The sequence below is a fragment of the Taudactylus pleione genome, unplaced genomic scaffold, assembly GCF_031769625.1.
Source record: "Taudactylus pleione unplaced genomic scaffold, aTauple2 ptg000469l, whole genome shotgun sequence".
NCBI lineage: Eukaryota > Metazoa > Chordata > Amphibia > Anura > Myobatrachidae > Taudactylus > Taudactylus pleione.
The window spans coordinates 755,111-775,295 of record NW_028284871.1 but is presented as its reverse complement, the minus strand read 5'-3'; the positions used below and the strand labels follow the sequence as shown (position 1 = coordinate 775,295).

Genomic DNA, 20,185 nt, shown 5'->3' with positions numbered 1-20,185 from the left:
ACATCTGCCCTGTGATGGTTATATTGGAGACACGTACCCTGTGATGGGTATATAGGAGACACGTGCCCTGTGATCGGTATATAGGAGACACGTGCCCTGTGATCGGTATATAGGAGACACGTGCCCTGTGATCGGTATATAGGAAACACGTGCCCTGTGATAGGTATATAGGAGACACGTGCCCTGTGATCGGTATATAGGAGACACCTGCCCTGTGATGGATATATAGGAGACATCTGCCCTGTGATGGGTATATAGGAGACACGTGCCCTGTGATGGGTATATAGGAGACACCTGCCCTGTGATGGGTATATAGGAGACACGTGCCCTGTGATGGGTATATAGGAGACACGTGCCCTGTGATGGGTATTTAGGAGACACGTGCCCTGTGATGGGTATATAGGAGACACGTGCCCTGTGATGGGTATATAGGAGACACGTGCCCTGTGATGTGTATATAGGTGACTCGTGCCCTGTGGTGGGTATATAGGAGACATCTGCCCTGTGATGGGTATATAGGAGACACGTGCCCTGTGATGGGTATATAGGAGACACCTGCCCTGTGATGGGTATATAGGAGACACGTGCCCTGTGATCGGTATATAGGAGACACGTGCCCTGTGATCGGTATAAAGGAGACACGCGCCCTGTGATGGGTATATAGGAGACACGCACCCTGTGATGGGTATATAGGAGACACGCACCCTGTGATGGGTATATAGGAGACATGTGTCCTGCGATGGGTATATAGGTGTCATGTGCCCTGTGATGGGTATATAGGAGACATCTGCCATGTGATGGGTATATAGGTGACTCTTTGCCTGTAATTGGTATATAGGAGACATCTGTCCTGTGATGGGTATATAGGTGTCTCGTGCCCTGTAATTTGTATATAGGAGACATGTGCCCTGTGATGGGTATATAGGAGACATCTGCCCTGTGATTTGTATATAGGAGACATCTGCCCTGTGATCGGTATATAGGAGACATCTGCCCTGTGATGGGTATATAGGAGACATCTGCCCTGTGATGGATATATAGGAGACATCTGCCCTGTGATGGGTATATAGTAGTCATCTGCCCTGTGATGGGTATATAGGTGACTCATGCCCTGTGATGGGTATATAGGAGACATCTGCCCTGTGATGGGTATATAGGAGACACGCACCCTGTGATCGGTATATAGGAGACACGTGCCCTGTGATGGGTATATAGGTGACACGTGCCCTGTGATGGGTATATAGGAGACACGTGCCCTGTGATCGGTATATAGGAGACATCTGCCCTATGGTGGGTATATAGGAGACATCTGCCCTGTGATGGGTATATAGGAGACATCAGCCCTGTAATGGATATATAGGAGACATCTGCCCTGTGATGGGTATATAGGAGACATCTGCCATGTGATGGTTATATAGGTGACTCGTGCCCTGTGATGGGTATATAGGAGACATCTGCCCTGTGATGGGTATGTAGGAGACACGTACCCTGTGATCGGTATATAGGAGACACGTGCCCTGTGATGGATATATAGGTGACACGTGCCCTCCTATAGGAGACATCTGCCCTGTGATGGGTATATAGGTGACACGTGCCCTCCTATAGGAGACATCTGCCCTGTGATGGGTATATAGGTGACTCGTGCCCTGTAATTGGTATATAGGAGACATGTGCCCTGTGATGGGTATACAGGAGACATCTGCCCTGTGATTTGTATATAGGAGACATCTGCGCTGTGATGGGTATATAGGTGACATCTGCCCTGTGATGGATATATAGGAGACATCTGCCCTGTGATGGGTATATAGGAGACATCTGCCCTGTGATGGGTATATAGGTGACTCATGCCCTGTGATGGGTATATAGGAGACATCTGCCCTGTGATGGGTATAAAGGAGACACGTACCCTGTGATCGGTATATAGGAGACACGTGCCCTGTGATGAGTATATAGGTGACACGTGCCCTGTGATGGGTATATAGGAGACACGTGCCCTGTGATCGGTATATAGGAGACACGTGCCCTGTGATCGATATATAGGAGACACGTGCCCTGTGATGGGTTTATAGGAGACGTGCCCTGTGATGGGTATATAGGAGACATCTGCCCTGTGATGGGTATATAGGAGACACGTGCCCTGTGATGGGTATATAGGAGACACGCGCCCTGTGTTGGGTATATTGGAGACACGCGCCCTGTGATGGGTATATAGGAGACACGCGCCCTGTGATGGGTATATAGGAGACATGTGTCCTGTGATGGGTATATAGGTGACATGTGCCCTGTGATGGGTATATAGGAGACATCTGCCCTGTGATGGGTATTTAGGTGACTCGTGCCCTGTAATGGGTATATAGGAGACATCTGCCCTGTGATGGGTATATAGGTGTCTCGTGCCCTGTAATTGGTATATAGGAGACATGTGCCCTGTCATGGGTATATAGGAGACATCTGCCCTGTGATGGGTATATAGGAGACATCTGCCCTGTGATGGGTATATAGGAGACATCTGCCCTGTGATGGATATATAGGAGACATCTGCCCTGTGATGGGTATATAGCAGACATCTGCCCTGTGATGGGTATATAGGTGAGTCGTGCCCTGTGATGGGTATATAGGAGACATCTGCCCTGTGATGGGTATATAGGAGACACGTACCCTGTGATCGGTATATAGGAGACACATGCCCTGTGATGGGTATATAGGTGACACGTGCCCTGTGATGGGTATATAGGAGACACGTGCCCTGTGATCGGTATATAGGAGACACGTGCCCTGTGATGGGTATATAGGAGACATCTGCCCTGTGATGGGTATATAGGTGACTCGTGCCCTGTAAATGGTATACAGGAGACATCTGCCCTGTGATGGGTATATAGGTGTCTCGTGCCCTGTAATTGGTATATAGGAGACATTTGCTCTGTGATGGGTATATAGAAGACATCTGCCCTGTGATGGGTATATAGGAGACATCTGCCCTGTGATGGGTATATTGGTGACTCGTGCCCTGTGATGGGTATATAGGAGACACCTGCCCTGTGATGGGTATATAGGAGACACGTACCCTGTGATCGGTATATAGGAGACACGTGCCCTGTGATCGGTATATAGGAAAAACGTGCCCTGTGATGGGTGTATAGGAGACACGTACCCTGTGATGGGTATATAGGAGACATGTGTCCTGTAATGGGTATATAGGTGACATGTGCCCTGTGATGGGTATATCGGAGAAATCTGCCCTGTGATGCGTATATAGGTGACTCGTGCCCTGTAATGGGTATATAGGAGACATCTGCCCTGTGATGGATATATAGGAGACATCTGCCCTGTGATGGGTATATAGGAGACATCTGCCCTGTGATGGGTATATAGGAGACATCTGCCCTGTGATGGGTATATAGGTGACTCATGCCCTGTGATGGGTATATAGGATACAGCTGCCCTGTGATGGTTAAATTGGAGACACGTACCCTGTGATGGGTATATAGGAGACACGTGCCCTGTGATCGGTATATAGGAGACACGTGCCCTGTGATGGGTATATAGGTGACACGTGCCCTGTGATGGGTATATAGGTGACACATGCCCTGTGATCGGTATATAGGAGACACCTGCCCTGTGATGGGTATATAGGAGACACGTGCCCTGTGATGGGTATATAGGAGACACGTGCCCTGTGATGGGTATATAGGAGACACGTGCCCTGTGATGGGTATATAGGTGACTCTTGCCCTGTGATGGGTATATAGGAGACACCTGCCCTGTGATGGGTGTATAGGAGACACGTGCCCTGTGATGGGTATATAGGAGACACGTGCCCTGTGATGGGTATATAGGAGACAAGTGCCCTGTGATGGGTATATAGGAGACACGTGCCCTCTGATCGGTATATAGGAGACACGTGCCCTGTGATAGGTATATAGGAGACACGTGCCCTGTGACCGGTATATAGGAGACACGTGCCCTGTGATCGGTATATAGGAGACACGTGCCCTGTGATCGGTATATAGGTGACACGTGCCCTGTGATGGGTATATAGGAGACACGTGCCCTGTGATCGGTATATAGGAGACACGTGCCCTGTGATGGGTATATAGGAGACACGTGCCCTGTGATGGGTATATAGGTGACACGTGCCCTGTGATGGGTATATAGGAGACACGTGCCCTGTGATCGGTATATAGGTGACACGTGCCCTGTGACGGGTATATAGGTGACACGTGCCCTGTGACCGGTATATTGGAGACACGTGCCCTGTGATGGGTATATAGGAGACACGTGCCCTGTGATCGGTATATAGGAGACACGTGCCCTGTGATGGGTATATAGGTGACACGTGCCCTGTGATCGGTATATAGGAGACACGTGCCCTGTGATGGGTATATAGGAGACACGTGCCCTGTGATGGGTATATAGGAGACATCTGCCCTGTGATCGGTATATAGGAGACACGTGCCCTGTGATGGGTATATAGGTGACACGTGCCCTGTGATGGGTATATAGGAGACACGTGCCCTGTGATGGGTATATAGGAGAAACGTGCCCTGTGATCTGTATATAGGAGACACGTGCCCTGTGATGGGTATATAGGAGACACGTGCCCTGTGATGGGTATATAGGTGCCACGTGCCCTGTGATCGGTATATAGGAGACACGTGCCCTGTGATCGGTATATAGGAGACATCTGCCCTGTGATGGGTATATAGGAGACACGTGCCCTGTGATGGGTATATAGGAGACACCTGCCCTGTGATGGGTATATAGGAGACACGTGCCCTGTGATGGGTATATAGGAGACACGTGCCCTTTGATGGGTATATAGGAGACACGTGCCCTGTGATGAGTATATAGGAGACACGTTTCCTGTGATGGGTATATAGGAGACACGTGCCCTGTGATGGGTATATAGGAGACACGTGCCCTGTGATGGGTATATAGGAGACACGTGCCCTGTGATGGGTATATAGGTGACTCGTGCCCTGTGATGGGTATATAGGAGACACCTGCCCTGTGATGGGTGTATAGGAGACACGTGCCCTGTGATGGGTATATAGGAGACACGTACCCTGTGATCGGTATATAGGAGACACGTGCCCTGTGATCGGTATATAGGATACACGTGCCCTGTGATGGGTATATAGCAGACACGTGCCCTGTGATCGGTATATAGGAGACACGTGCCCTGTGATCGGTATATAGGAGACATCTGCCCTGTGATGGGTATATAGGAGACACGTGCCCTGTGATGGGTATATAGGAGACACCTGCCCTGTGATGGGTATATAGGAGACACGTGCCCTGTGATGGGTATATAGGAGACACGTGCCCTTTGATGGGTATATAGGAGACACGTGCCCTGTGATGAGTATATAGGAGACACGTTTCCTGTGATGGGTATATAGGAGACACGTGCCCTGTGATGGGTATATAGGAGACACGTGCCCTGTGATGGGTATATAGGAGACACGTGCCCTGTGATGGGTATATAGGTGACTCGTGCCCTGTGATGGGTATATAGGAGACACCTGCCCTGTGATGGGTGTATAGGAGACACGTGCCCTGTGATGGGTATATAGGAGACACGTACCCTGTGATCGGTATATAGGAGACACGTGCCCTGTGATCGGTATATAGGATACACGTGCCCTGTGATGGGTATATAGCAGACACGTGCCCTGTGATCGGTATATAGGAGACACGTGCCCTGTGATGGGTATATAGGTGACACATGCCCTGTGTTGGGTATATAGGTGACACGTGCCCTGTGATCGGTATATAGGAGACACGTGCCCTGTGATGGGTATATAGGTGACACGTGCCCTGTGATGGGTATATAGGAGACATGTGCCCTGTGATGGGTATATAGGAGACACGTGCCCTGTGATGGGTATATAGGTGACACGTGCCCTGTGATGGGTATATAGGTGACACGTGCCCTGTGTTCGGTATATAGGAGACACGTGCCCTGTGATCGGTATATAGGAGACACGTGCCTAGTGATGGGTATATAGGAGACGCGTCCCCTGATTCAGCACGGAACTTAATTACCACCACATACACAGATCGGTCGATTGCTGCGCACTATGTATGCACCGGTCATCGCGATCACACTGCCATTATGCACGCAGACCGGAACCCATGGCAGAGTGAGTGAGAGACCACGAGGGGAGTGGTTGTAGAAACGCCGGCGTGCCTCTCCTTTTAGGCGCCGTTGGATGGGCGTACGTCAGGGACGTGCACTCAGGGGAGGCTCCGCCTCCTCTCACATAACCATTAAATTAACGCACAGAAGAGAAAGGAAAATAAATCAGTAGTAGTGGCGCACTCAGGCCCTGATTAAGAGCCGGACTATCTGACTGAGCGCTCGCTCTGAATCTGGGCGTTTTTTTGTGTGCGGCCTCCTGGCCGCTCGCATAGCTGTAGGTGACCACCCACAGCTATAGCGAGCGGTCAGGATGATGGTCAAGACCATCGCGACCATCGGGCTTGCGACGAGACCCTTGTGGTAAGGTCTCATGGCCGCAAGCCCCAGAGAGCTTCTGGCTCTAACAGAGCCGAAATGTCTCCCACTGACATCACTGGTGATTATGTGGCTGTACCATACTTGCCTACTTTTGAAAAAGCATTTCAGGGAGATTGTGAAAGCAGCACCTATGAGCGCGTGTTACAGTGGGCGTGTAATGATAAATCTGAGAGGCGTGTCATACATGTGATGGGCGTGTAATGATAAATCTGAGAGGCGTGTCATACATGTGATGGGCGTGTAATGATAAATCTGAGAGGCGTGTCATACATGTGATGGGCGTGTACTGATAAATCTGAGAGGCGTGTCATACATGTGATGGGCGAGTACTGATAAATCTGAGAGGCGTGTCATACATGTGATGGGCGTGTACTGATAAATCTGAGAGGCGTGTCTTACATGTGATGGGCGTGTCCTGATAAATCTGAGAGGCGTGTCATACATGTGATGGGCGTGTACTGATAAATCTGAGAGGCGTGTCATACATGTGATGGGCGTGTACTGATAAATCTGAGAGGCGTGTCATACATGTGATGGGCGTGTACTGATAAATCTGAGAGGCGTGTCATACATGTGATGGGCGTGTACTGATAAATCTGAGAGGCGTGTCATACATGTGATGGGCGTGTACTGATAAATCTGAGAGGCGTGTCATACATGTGATGGGCGTGTACTGATAAATCTGAGAGGCGTGTCATACATGTGATGGGCGTGAACTGATAAATCTGAGAGGCGTGTCATACATGTGATGGGCGTGTATTGATAAATCTGAGAGGCGTGTCATACATGTGATGGGCGTGTACTGATAAATCTGAGAGGCGTGTCATACATGTGATGGGCGTGTACTGATAAATCTGAGAGGCGTGTCATACATGTGATGGGCGTGTCCTGATAAATCTGAGAGGCGTGTCATACATGTGATGGGCGTGTCCTGATAAATCTGAGAGGCGTGTCTTACATGTGATGGGCGTGTCCTGATAATTCTGAGAGGCGTGTCTTACATGTGATGGGCGTGTACTGATAAATCTGAGAGGTGTGTCATACATGTGATGGGCGTGTACTGATAAATCTGAGAGGCGTGTCATACATGTGATGGGCGTGTACTGATAAATCTGAGAGGCGTGTCATACATGTGATGGGCGTGTACTGATAAATCTGAGAGGCGTGTCATACATGTGATGGGCGTGTACTGATAAATCTGAGAGGCGTGTCATACATGTGATGGGCGTGTACTGATAAATCTGAGAGGCGTGTCATACATGTGATGGGCGTGTACTGATAAATCTGAGAGGCGTGTCATACATGTGATGGGCGTGTACTGATAAATCTGAGAGGCGTGTCATACATGTGATGGGCGTGTACTGATAAATCTGAGAGGCGTGTCATACATGTAATGGGCGTGTACTGATAAATCTGAGAGGCGTGTCATACATGTGATGGGCGTGTACTGATAAATCTGAGAGGCGTGTCATACATGTGATGGGCGTGTACTGATAAATCTGAGAGGCGTGTCATACATGTGATGGGCGTGTCCTGATAAATCTGAGAGGCGTGTCTTACATGTGATGGGCGTGTCCTGATAATTCTGAGAGGCGTGTCTTACATGTGATGGGCGTGTACTGATAAATCTGAGAGGCGTGTCATACATGTGATGGGAGTGTACTGATAAATCTGAGAGGCGTGTCATACATGTGATGGGCGTGTCCTGATAAATCTGAGAGGCGTGTCATACATGTGATGGGCGTGTCCTGATAAATCTGAGAGGCGTGTCATACATGTGATGGGCGTGTACTGATAAATCTGAGAGGCGTGTCATACATGTGATGGGCGTGTACTGATAAATCTGAGAGGCGTGTCATACATGTAATGGGCGTGTACTGATAAATCTGAGAGGCGTGTCATACATGTGATGGGCGTGTACTGATAAATCTGAGAGGCGTGTCATACATGTGATGGGCGTGTACTGATAAATCTGAGAGGCGTGTCATACATGTGATGGGCGTGTACTGATAAATCTGAGAGGCGTGTCATACATGTAATGGGCGTGTACTGATAAATCTGAGAGGCGTGTCCTAAACCTGACTTACACCCAGATGTAACCAGCACAAAAGCAGTCAGTAAGATCTGTTTGTTGATTAAAACACTAATACTTTGCAGAAATTCATAGGGATCATTGTGCCTTATAATAACCAATGCAAGGAAATGACACTAATGATCCCATTTGAATGTATATATCTCTGTTTTTTAATATAACATCTTCATAATGGGGGTAAGGATGAAATGAGGGAGATTGCTGGACTCTTCAGGGACACCATAGACAGCACGCCCCCTTTGGTGCGAGACCCATAACGACGGCTTGTCTGTCGTTATTCAGGTCTCGCGCATGCGCACGACGGAGCCGCCTCCGTCGTGCGCATGCTCACTTGGCCAACATCGACCCGCTTTTGAGCGCTCAGCGCTCACGAGCGGGTCTGAATCAGGCCCACAGACCATTACAATTGTGGCTAATTACTCAGAGCTTAATGATACTTCTATATGGGATTTCTGGATACAGGTTTATACAAGACACAGGGCCTGATTCAGAGCCAGACGCTATTTGCGGACGCTCGTTCAGAAAAAGGGGCTGGCTATTTAAATTGAGCGCTTGCTCTTTGCGGTCTGTTGACGCCTCTATGTCTGAGCGAGCATCTGAAACTTGCGCTCGCTATTTTGTAAAGACGCTCCTTGGCCGCTCGCATCATACGTCATCTCCGCTATTTATTTGATCGAGTACATCGAAAGGCGTATGAACTGCTCGCTATTCTTGTGGTAGCATTTTCCTACCGCAATCATGCGAACAGTTCAGGCTAAGAGACAACCCAGTGACGTGGTCGATGACGCTGCTTTGTTAATTATGCACTCCCATAAAATGCCCGTTTTGACCTTTAAGCACGCCTGCGTTCGGATCTCCACTCCCCGTTTTCAAGCACCTTCCCCTGTTACCACCCACATACGCCTCATCCTGTCACTCAAATTATCAGGCATTCGCTGTTTTGCAAGCACACGATTTCCGATCGCACTGACTGGTTGGCGCATGCGCATTACGACCCATACGCATGCGCAGATGTGCGAACATCGCTCGGAGCGAACGAGCGGCCGCTTACGAGCGGCTCTGAATCAGGCCTAGAGGTACTTAGGAATCTGAGCGCTACTAGGGTGCATATGATTACCAGCAGCCCAGATATTTTTTACCTCACACATATTACAGCGCGGTATCAGGCTTCTATGTAGAATAATAAGAGTATAGGCACACCGTGTATTAAAGACACTTTTTTCACATTTATTTGCACCTTATTTATTTGATCTATTCAATATTTTTGTCACATATATTTCGCTATTTTAATATATTAATTTTAGACAGGATTCATTGAAAGTTATATTTTAATGAAAGTGCGCCATATACAGATACTTTCCCCCTTTCCTTTTCTGTGTTTGAAAAATGACAGTTAGGAGCTGATTGACTGGTACTTTATCTCCATCCAAGGCTTAGTAAATAGACCACAATCAGAGGGAGACGCATATATTGTACGCTTGCCGGAAGCCGCTGATGACAATGGTCGTTTGTACCAACAGGCCGCTCCCGATTGGCCAGTTCATCTCTGAAAACGGATTGGTGCCGTCTTTATTGGCAGTACCTGTATTATCAGAGTTTCCAGCCATATTTGCTACTTTCAGTCAGACACTATAAGGGAGATTATATATCTTCTGTGTTATGAGAGTGTTATTTCAATGGTCCTTATAGCAAAAGTGATGTACACCACCTTTGTAAATGTCTTGTGCTTATGGCCTGTTAGTGTGTATGTACTAAGGGTCTAAGGGCCTGATTCAGACCCACTCAGGTCGATGTTGCCCAAGTGCACGACGGAGGCGTCTCCGTTGTGCGCATGTGCGAGACCCGAGTAACGACGGCCAAGCCGTCATTATGGGTCTCGCACCAAAGAGGGCGTGCTGGCGATGGTGATTGACAGCACGCCCCCTTTGGTGGGCGTGCCGGGGGCGTGGCTGCCCAGACGGAGGCGTTCCCATGGGAACGCCTACCGTCTGGGGCCGGCCCCACTGACATCACTAGTTATGTCAGTGGGAGTGATTTTGGCTCTGATAGAGCCAAAATCACTCCAGAGCTTGTGGCAGGGAGACCCTACCACAAGGGTCTCGTCGCAAGCCCGATGGTCGCGATGGTCTTGTCCATCGCAACCATCATTTTGGCCGCTCGCTATAGCTGTTGGTGGTCTCCCACAGCTATGCGAGCGGCCAGGAGGGAAGGCCCTGATTCAGAGCGAGCGCTCTGTCAGAGCGTCCGGCTCTGAATCAGGGCCTAAGTGTTTCCATGCAAACTTTGTGGTGTCATCTTATTAACCACTTCACTGGCGCAGTCACATGGGCTCTCTCTAACACGCGTCTTACACGACCACACTGTCCTCCTCCATCCCCTGGCGTTTTAAGAGGAAATCACTTCCCCCTGGTTGCCTAGCCCCCCAGCGGTGACATTACATTCCGAACTCCCACCCCAGAGAGATGTGCGACCGGCATTATGAAGCACATGCGGCAATTACAAGATTGCAAAGACGCACAAACATGGCGGCACCAGGAGCAGTCGCACAGACATGGCGGCACCAGGAGCAGTCGCACAGACATGTTGGCACCAGGAGCAGTCGCACAGACATGGCGGCACCAGGAGCAGTCGCACAGACATGGGGGCACCAGGAGCAGTCGCACAGACATGGGGACACCAGGAGCAGTCGCACAGACATGGGGGCACCAGGAGCAGTCGCACAGACATGGCGGCACCAGGAGCAGTCGCACAGACATGGGGGCACCAGGAGCAGTCGCACAGACATGGCGGCACCAGGAGCAGTCGCACAGACATGGCGGCACCAGGAGCAGTCGGTACAGACATAGGGGCACCAGGAGCAGTCGCACAGACATGGCGGCACCAGGAGCAGTCGCACAGACATGGCGGCACCAGGAGCAGTCGCACAGACATGGCGGCACCAGGAGCAGTCGCACAGACATGGGGGCACCAGGAGCAGTCGCACAGACATGGCGGCACCAGGAGCAGTCGCACAGACATGGGGGCACCAGGAGCAGTCGCACAGACATGGGGGCACCAGGAGCAGTCGCACAGACATGGCGGCACCAGGAGCAGTCGCACAGACATGGGGGCACCAAGAGCGGTCGCACAGACATGGGGGCACCAGGAGCAGTCGCACAGACATGGGGGCACCAGGAGCGGTCGCACAGACATGGGGGCACCAGGAGCGGTCGCACAGACATGGGGGCACCAGGAGCGGTCGCACAGACATGGGGGCACCAGGAGCGGTCGCACAGACATGGGGGCACCAGGAGCGGTCGCACAGACATGGGGGCACCAGGAGCGGTCGCACAGACATGGGGGCACCAGGAGCAGTCGCACAGACATGGGGGCACCAGGAGCAGTCGCACAGACATGGCAGCACCAGGAGCAGTCGCACAGACATGGGGGCACCAGGAGCAGTCACACAGAAATGGCGGCACCAGGAGCAGTCGCACAGACATGGCGGCACCAGGAGCAGTCGCACAGACATAGGGGCTCCAGGAGCAGTCGCACAGACATGGCGGCACCAGGAGCAGTCGCACAGACATGGCGGCACCAGGAGCAGTCGCACAGATATGGCGGCACCAGGAGCAGTCGCACAGACATGGCGGCACCAGGAGCAGTCGCACAGATATGGCGGCACCAGGAGCAGTCGCACAGACATGGGGGCACCAGGAGCAGTCGCACAGACATGGCGGCACCAGGAGCAGTCGCACAGACATGGCGGCACCAGGAGCAGTCGCACAGACATGGGGGCACCAGGAGCAGTCGCACAGACATGGCGGCACCAGGAGCAGTCGCACAGACATGGCGGCACCATGCGTTACCTGGTATATTGGTAGAGTTTTGGATCTTTCCATTTTTCACCTCCTCCGGTGTTCTCACATCAAATATCTGAAAGTTTCTGGTGGCGATCAGCTTCTTCAGATCATCGTATGTAATTACTCCTCCTGCTAGCACAGAGAACAGTGTGTAATCCCAAATATTCACTAATATTCACTAATATCACTTCTGTAATCCCAAATATTCACTAATATCACTCCTGTAATCCCAAATATTCACTAATATCACTTCTGTAATCCCAAATATTCACTAATATCACTCCTGTAATCCCAAATATTCACTAATATCACTTCTGTAATCCCAAATATTCACTAATGTCACTCCTGTAATTCCAAATATTCACTAATGTCACTCCTGTAATCCCAAATATTCACTAATGTCACTCCTGTAATTCCAAATATTCACTAATATCACTCCTGTAATCCCAAATATTCACTAATATCACTCCTGTAATCCCAAATATTCACTAATATCACTTCTGTAATCCCAAATATTCACTAATGTCACTCCTGTAATTCCAAATATTCACTAATGTCACTCCTGTAATCCCAAATATTCACTAATGTCACTCCTGTAATCCCAAATATTCACTAATGTCACTCCTGTAATTCCAAATATTCACTAATGTCACTCCTGTAATCCCAAATATTCACTAATATCACTTCTGTAATCCCAAATATTCACTAATATCACTTCTGTAATCCCAAATATTCACTAATGTCACTCCTGTAATTCCAAATATTCACTAATGTCACTCCTGTAATTCCAAATATTCACTAATATTCACTAATATCACTCCTGTAATCCCAATAATTCACTAATATCACTCCTATAATGTCACTTCTGTAGACATATCTGCCCATTGGGAGGTGAGTACAGGCGGTCGGCAGACCTCCCATACACTCCCACAGTGGCAGCCGTGAGGAGGGGGCGGAACATGCCCCTGCCCCACCCACCGGCTGCCGGGTCCCACCCCCCAGGACCTGAGGGCACAAGCAGATGATGGCCGGTCAGTGTGTATGAATCATCTGCTGATATATCCGTCACCCTTAGGCTCCTTTGGGAGTACACATATGATAAGATTACCCTGGGGCACACCACCGACACTAGTGACACAATAGGAGCTTCTTCTCACAAACATAGCTTCATATTGATATTGTTGGTTAACCCATTATATTCTTGTGATGTTTGGTTGTAGATGAATTTTGGGTCCCAGCGCAGGATTACCTCCTCTTGTAATGAGCCTGTGATACGTGCCAGGTTCCTGATTGAATTGTGTAAGGATTTTATTTGTGCAAATTTTAGGCAATGACTGTGGATCAGTATAATGTGGCATAGCTGCAACAAATGTGCTCCTAATTGTATTGTCCTCTGTGTGTGGTAGTACCCTCTTCCTGCATTATGGGGGGCTATGTAGTAGGTTCAGATTTCACGGAGCCGCCTGACCAGCCCTATAACAGATTGTTCTTCTATTAATCCCACAGAAAAACAGACTGCTCCGTGTTTATGGGATTTCCCAGGTTACATACCACACCCCATGTAAGTGCATAGCGTGTCAGGAGGGAAAATGCTGTGTCACTGTGATCCTCTATTATACCAGGTAACACTGTATCACTGTGATCCTCTATTATACCAGGTAACACTGTGTCACTGTGATCCTCTATTATACCAGGTAACACTGTGTCACTGTGATCCTCTATTATACCAGGTAACACTGTATCACTGTGATACTCTATTATACCAGGTAACACTGTGTCACTGTGATCCTCTATTATACAAGGTAACACTGTATCACTGTGATCCTCTATTATACCAGGTAACACTGTGTCACTGTGATCCTCTATTACACCAGGTAACACTGTGTCACTGTGATCCTCTATTATACCAGGTAACACTGTGTCACTGTGATCCTCTATTATACCAGGTAACACTGTGATCCTCTATTACACCAGGTAACACTGTGTCACTGTGATCCTCTATTATACCAGGTAACACTGTGTCACTGTGATCCTCTATTATACCAGGTAACACTGTGTCACTGTGATCCTCTATTATACCAGGTAACACTGTATCACTGTGATCCTCTATTACACCAGGTAACACTGTATCACTGTGATCCTCTATTATACCAGGTAACACTGTATCACTGTGATCCTCTATTATACCAGGTAACACTGTATCACTGTGATCCTCTATTATACCAGGTAACATTGTGTCACTGTGATCCTCTATTATACCAGGTAACACTGTATCACTGTGATCCTCTATTATACCAGGTAACACTGTGTCACTGTGATCCTCTATTATACCAGGTAACACTGTGTCACTGTGATCCTCTATTATACCAGGTAACACGGTGTCACTGTGATCCTCTATTATACCAGGTAACACTGTGTCACTGTGATCCTCTATTATACCAGGTAACACTGTGTCACTGTGATCCTCTATTATACCAGGTAACACGGTGTCACTGTGATCCTCTATTATACCAGGTAACACTGTGTCACTGTGATCCTCTATTATACCAGGTAACACGGTGTCACTGTGATCCTCTATTATACCAGGTAACACTGTGATCCTCTATTACACCAGGTAACACTGTGTCACTGTGATCCTCTATTACACCAGGTAACACTGTATAACTGTGATCCTCTATTATACCAGGTAACACTGTGTCACTGTGATCCTCTATTACACCAGGTAACACTGTATCACTGTGATCCTCTATTATACCAGGTAACACTGTGTCACTGTGATCCTCTATTATACCAGGTAACACTGTGTCACTGTGATCCTCTATTATACCAGGTAACACTGTGTCACTGTGATCCTCTATTATACCAGGTAACACTGTGTCACTGTGATCCTCTATTATACCAGGTAACACTGTATCACTGTGATCCTCTATTATACCAGGTAACACTGTATCACTGTGATCCTCTATTATACCAGGTAACACTGTATCACTGTGATCCTCTATTATACCAGGTAACACTGTATCACTGTGATCCTCTATTATACCAGGTAACACTGTATCACTGTGATCCTCTATTATACCAGGTAACACTGTGTCACTGTGATCCTCTATTACACCAGGTAACACTGTGTCACTGTGATCCTCTATTACACCAGGTAACACTGTATCACTGTGATCCTCTATTACACCAGGTAACACTGTGTCACTGTGATCCTCTATTATACCAGGTAACACTGTGTCACTGTGATCCTCTATTACACCAGGTAACACTGTGTCACTGTGATCCTCTATTATACCAGGTAACACTGTGTCACTGTGATCCTCTATTATACCAGGTAACACTGTGTCACTGTGATCCTCTATTATACCAGGTAACACTGTGTCACTGTGATCCTCTATTATACCAGGTAACACTGTATCACTGTGATCCTCTATTACACCAGGTAACACTGTGTCACTGTGATCCTCTATTATACCAGGTAACACTGTGTCACTGTGATCCTCTATTACACCAGGTAACACTGTGTCACTGTGATCCTCTATTATACCAGGTAACACTGTGTCACTGTGATCCTCTATTATACCAGGTAACACTGTGTCACTGTGATCCTCTATTATACCAGGTAACACTGTGTCACTGTGATCCTCTATTATACCAGGTAACACTGTGTCACTGTGATCCTCTATTACACCAGGTAACACTGTGTCACTGTGATCCTCTATTACACCAGGTAACACTGTGTCACTGTGATCCTCTATTACACCAGGTAACACGGTGTCACTGTGATCCTCTATTACACCAGGTAACACGGTGTCACTGTGATCCTCTATTACACCAGGTAACACGGTGTCACTGTGATCCTCTATTACACCAGGTAACACTGTGTCACTGTGATCCTCTATTACACCAGGTAACACTGTGTCACTGTGATCCTCTATTACACCAGGTAACACTGTGTCACTGTGATCCTCTATTACACCAGGTAACACTGTGTCACTGTGATCCTCTATTATACCAGGTAACACTGTGTCACTGTGATCCTCTATTATACCAGGTAACACGGTGTCACTGTGATCCTCTATTATACCAGGTAACACTGTGATCCTCTATTACACCAGGTAACACTGTGTCACTGTGATCCTCTATTACACCAGGTAACACTGTATCACTGTGATCCTCTATTATACCAGGTAACACTGTATCACTGTGATCCTCTATTACACCAGGTAACACTGTATCACTGTGATCCTCTATTATACCAGGTAACACTGTGTCACTGTGATCCTCTATTATACCAGGTAACACTGTGTCACTGTGATCCTCTATTATACCAGGTAACACTGTGTCACTGTGATCCTCTATTATACCAGGTAACACTGTGTCACTGTGATCCTCTATTATACCAGGTAACACTGTATCACTGTGATCCTCTATTATACCAGGTAACACTGTATCACTGTGATCCTCTATTATACCAGGTAACACTGTATCACTGTGATCCTCTATTATACCAGGTAACACTGTATCACTGTGATCCTCTATTATACCAGGTAACACTGTATCACTGTGATCCTCTATTATACCAGGTAACACTGTGTCACTGTGATCCTCTATTACACCAGGTAACACTGTGTCACTGTGATCCTCTATTACACCAGGTAACACTGTATCACTGTGATCCTCTATTACACCAGGTAACACTGTGTCACTGTGATCCTCTATTATACCAGGTAACACTGTGTCACTGTGATCCTCTATTACACCAGGTAACACTGTGTCACTGTGATCCTCTATTATACCAGGTAACACTGTGTCACTGTGATCCTCTATTATACCAGGTAACACTGTGTCACTGTGATCCTCTATTATACCAGGTAACACTGTGTCACTGTGATCCTCTATTATACCAGGTAACACTGTGTCACTGTGATCCTCTATTACACCAGGTAACACTGTGTCACTGTGATCCTCTATTACACCAGGTAACACTGTGTCACTGTGATCCTCTATTACACCAGGTAACACTGTGTCACTGTGATCCTCTATTATACCAGGTAACACTGTGTCACTGTGATCCTCTATTATACCAGGTAACACTGTGTCACTGTGATCCTCTATTATACCAGGTAACACTGTGTCACTGTGATCCTCTATTATACCAGGTAACACTGTGTCACTGTGATCCTCTATTACACCAGGTAACACTGTGTCACTGTGATCCTCTATTACACCAGGTAACACTGTGTCACTGTGATCCTCTATTACACCAGGTAACACGGTGTCACTGTGATCCTCTATTACACCAGGTAACACGGTGTCACTGTGATCCTCTATTACACCAGGTAACACGGTGTCACTGTGATCCTCTATTACACCAGGTAACACTGTGTCACTGTGATCCTCTATTACACCAGGTAACACTGTGTCACTGTGATCCTCTATTACACCAGGTAACACTGTGTCACTGTGATCCTCTATTATACCAGGTAACACTGTGTCACTGTGATCCTCTATTATACCAGGTAACACTGTGTCACTGTGATCCTCTATTATACCAGGTAACACTGTGTCACTGTGATCCTCTATTATACCAGGTAACACTGTGTCACTGTGATCCTCTATTATACCAGGTAACACTGTGTCACTGTGATCCTCTATTACACCAGGTAACATTGTGTCACTGTGATCCTCTATTATACCAGGTAACACTGTATCACTGTGATCCTCTATTACACCAGGTAACACTGTGTCACTGTGATCCTCTATTATACCAGGTAACACTGTATCACTGTGATCCTCTATTATACCAGGTAACACTGTATCACTGTGATCCTCTATTATACCAGGTAACACTGTGTCACTGTGATCCTCTATTATACCAGGTAACACTGTGTCACTGTGATCCTCTATTATACCAGGTAACATTGTGTCACTGTGATCCTCTATTATACCAGGTAACACTGTGTCACTGTGATCCTCTATTATACCAGGTAACACTGTGTCACTGTGATCCTCTATTATACCAGGTAACACTGTGTCACTGTGATCCTCTATTATACCAGGTAACACTGTATCACTGTGATCCTCTATTACACCAGGTAACACTGTGTCACTGTGATCCTCTATTACACCAGGTAACACTGTGTCACTGTGATCCTCTATTATACCAGGTAACACTGTGTCACTGTGATCCTCTATTATACCAGGTAACACTGTATCACTGTGATCCTCTATTACACCAGGTAACACTGTATCACTGTGATCCTCTATTACACCAGGTAACACTGTGTCACTGTGATCCTCTATTACACCAGGTAACACTGTGTCACTGTGATCCTCTATTACACCAGGTAACACTGTGTCACTGTGATCCTCTATTACACCAGGTAACACTGTATCACTGTGATCCTCTATTACACCAGGTAACACTGTGTCACTGTGATCCTCTATTACACCAGGTAACACTGTGTCACTGTGATCCTCTATTACACCAGGTAACACTGTGTCACTGTGATCCTCTATTACACCAGGTAACACTGTGTCACTGTGATCCTCTATTACACCAGGTAACACTGTGTCACTGTGATCCTCTATTACACCAGGTAACACTGTATCACTGTGATCCTCTATTATACCAGGTAACACTGTGTCACTGTGATCCTCTATTACACCAGGTAACACTGTGTCACTGTGATCCTCTATTATACCAGGTAACACTGTATCACTGTGATCCTCTATTATACCAGGTAACACTGTGTCACTGTGATCCTCTATTATACCAGGTAACACTGTATCACTGTGATCCTCTATTACACCAGGTAACACTGTGTCACTGTGATCCTCTATTACACCAGGTAACACTGTGTCACTGTGATCCTCTATTATACCAGGTAACACTGTGTCACTGTGATCCTCTATTATACCAGCTAACACTGTGTCACTGTGATCCTCTATTATACCAGGTAACACTGTGTCACTGTGATCCTCTATTACACCAGGTAACACTGTATCACTGTGATCCTCTATTACACCAGGTAACACTGTATCACTGTGATCCTCTATTATACCAGGTAACACTGTATCACTGTGATCCTCTATTACACCAGGTAACACTGTGTCACTGTGATCCTCTATTATACCAGGTAACACTGTATCACTGTGATCCTCTATTACACCAGGTAACACTGTGTCACTGTGATCCTCTATTACACCAGGTAACACTGTATCACTGTGATCCTCTATTATACCAGGTAACACGGTGTCACTGTGATCCTCTATTATACCAGGTAACACTGTGTCACTGTGATCCTCTATTACACCAGGTAACACTGTGTCACTGTGATCCTCTATTACACCAGGTAACACTGTGTCACTGTGATCCTCTATTATACCAGGTAACACTGTGTCACTGTGATCCTCTATTATACCAGGTAACACTGTGTCACTGTGATCCTCTATTACACCAGGTAACACTGTGTCACTGTGATCCTCTATTACACCAGGTAACACTGTATCACTGTGATCCTCTATTATACCAGGTAACACTGTATCACTGTGATCCTCTATTATACCAGGTAACACTGTATCACTGTGATCCTCTATTACACCAGGTAACACTGTGTCACTGTGATCCTCTATTATACCAGGTAACACTGTGTCACTGTGATCCTCTATTATACCAGGTAACACTGTATCAATGTGATCCTCTATTACACCAGGTAACACTGT

General features: G+C 47.3%; 1 protein-coding gene across 2 annotated transcripts in view; it reads right to left on the bottom strand.

Annotated features, from left to right (window-relative positions):
• The window catches only part of TSTD1 (thiosulfate sulfurtransferase like domain containing 1), an 88,978-nt gene that overhangs the window by 54,485 nt on the left and 14,308 nt on the right, over positions 1-20,185 (bottom strand). The window contains exon 2 of one of the 2 annotated variants that reach the window (XM_088448867.1): positions 12,464-12,589. In XM_088448867.1, coding sequence (XP_088304993.1) covers positions 12,464-12,589 — 126 coding nt within the window. The remainder of the gene's footprint in view (positions 1-12,463; positions 12,590-20,185) is intronic. The other variant, XM_088448869.1, reaches the window with a different exon arrangement.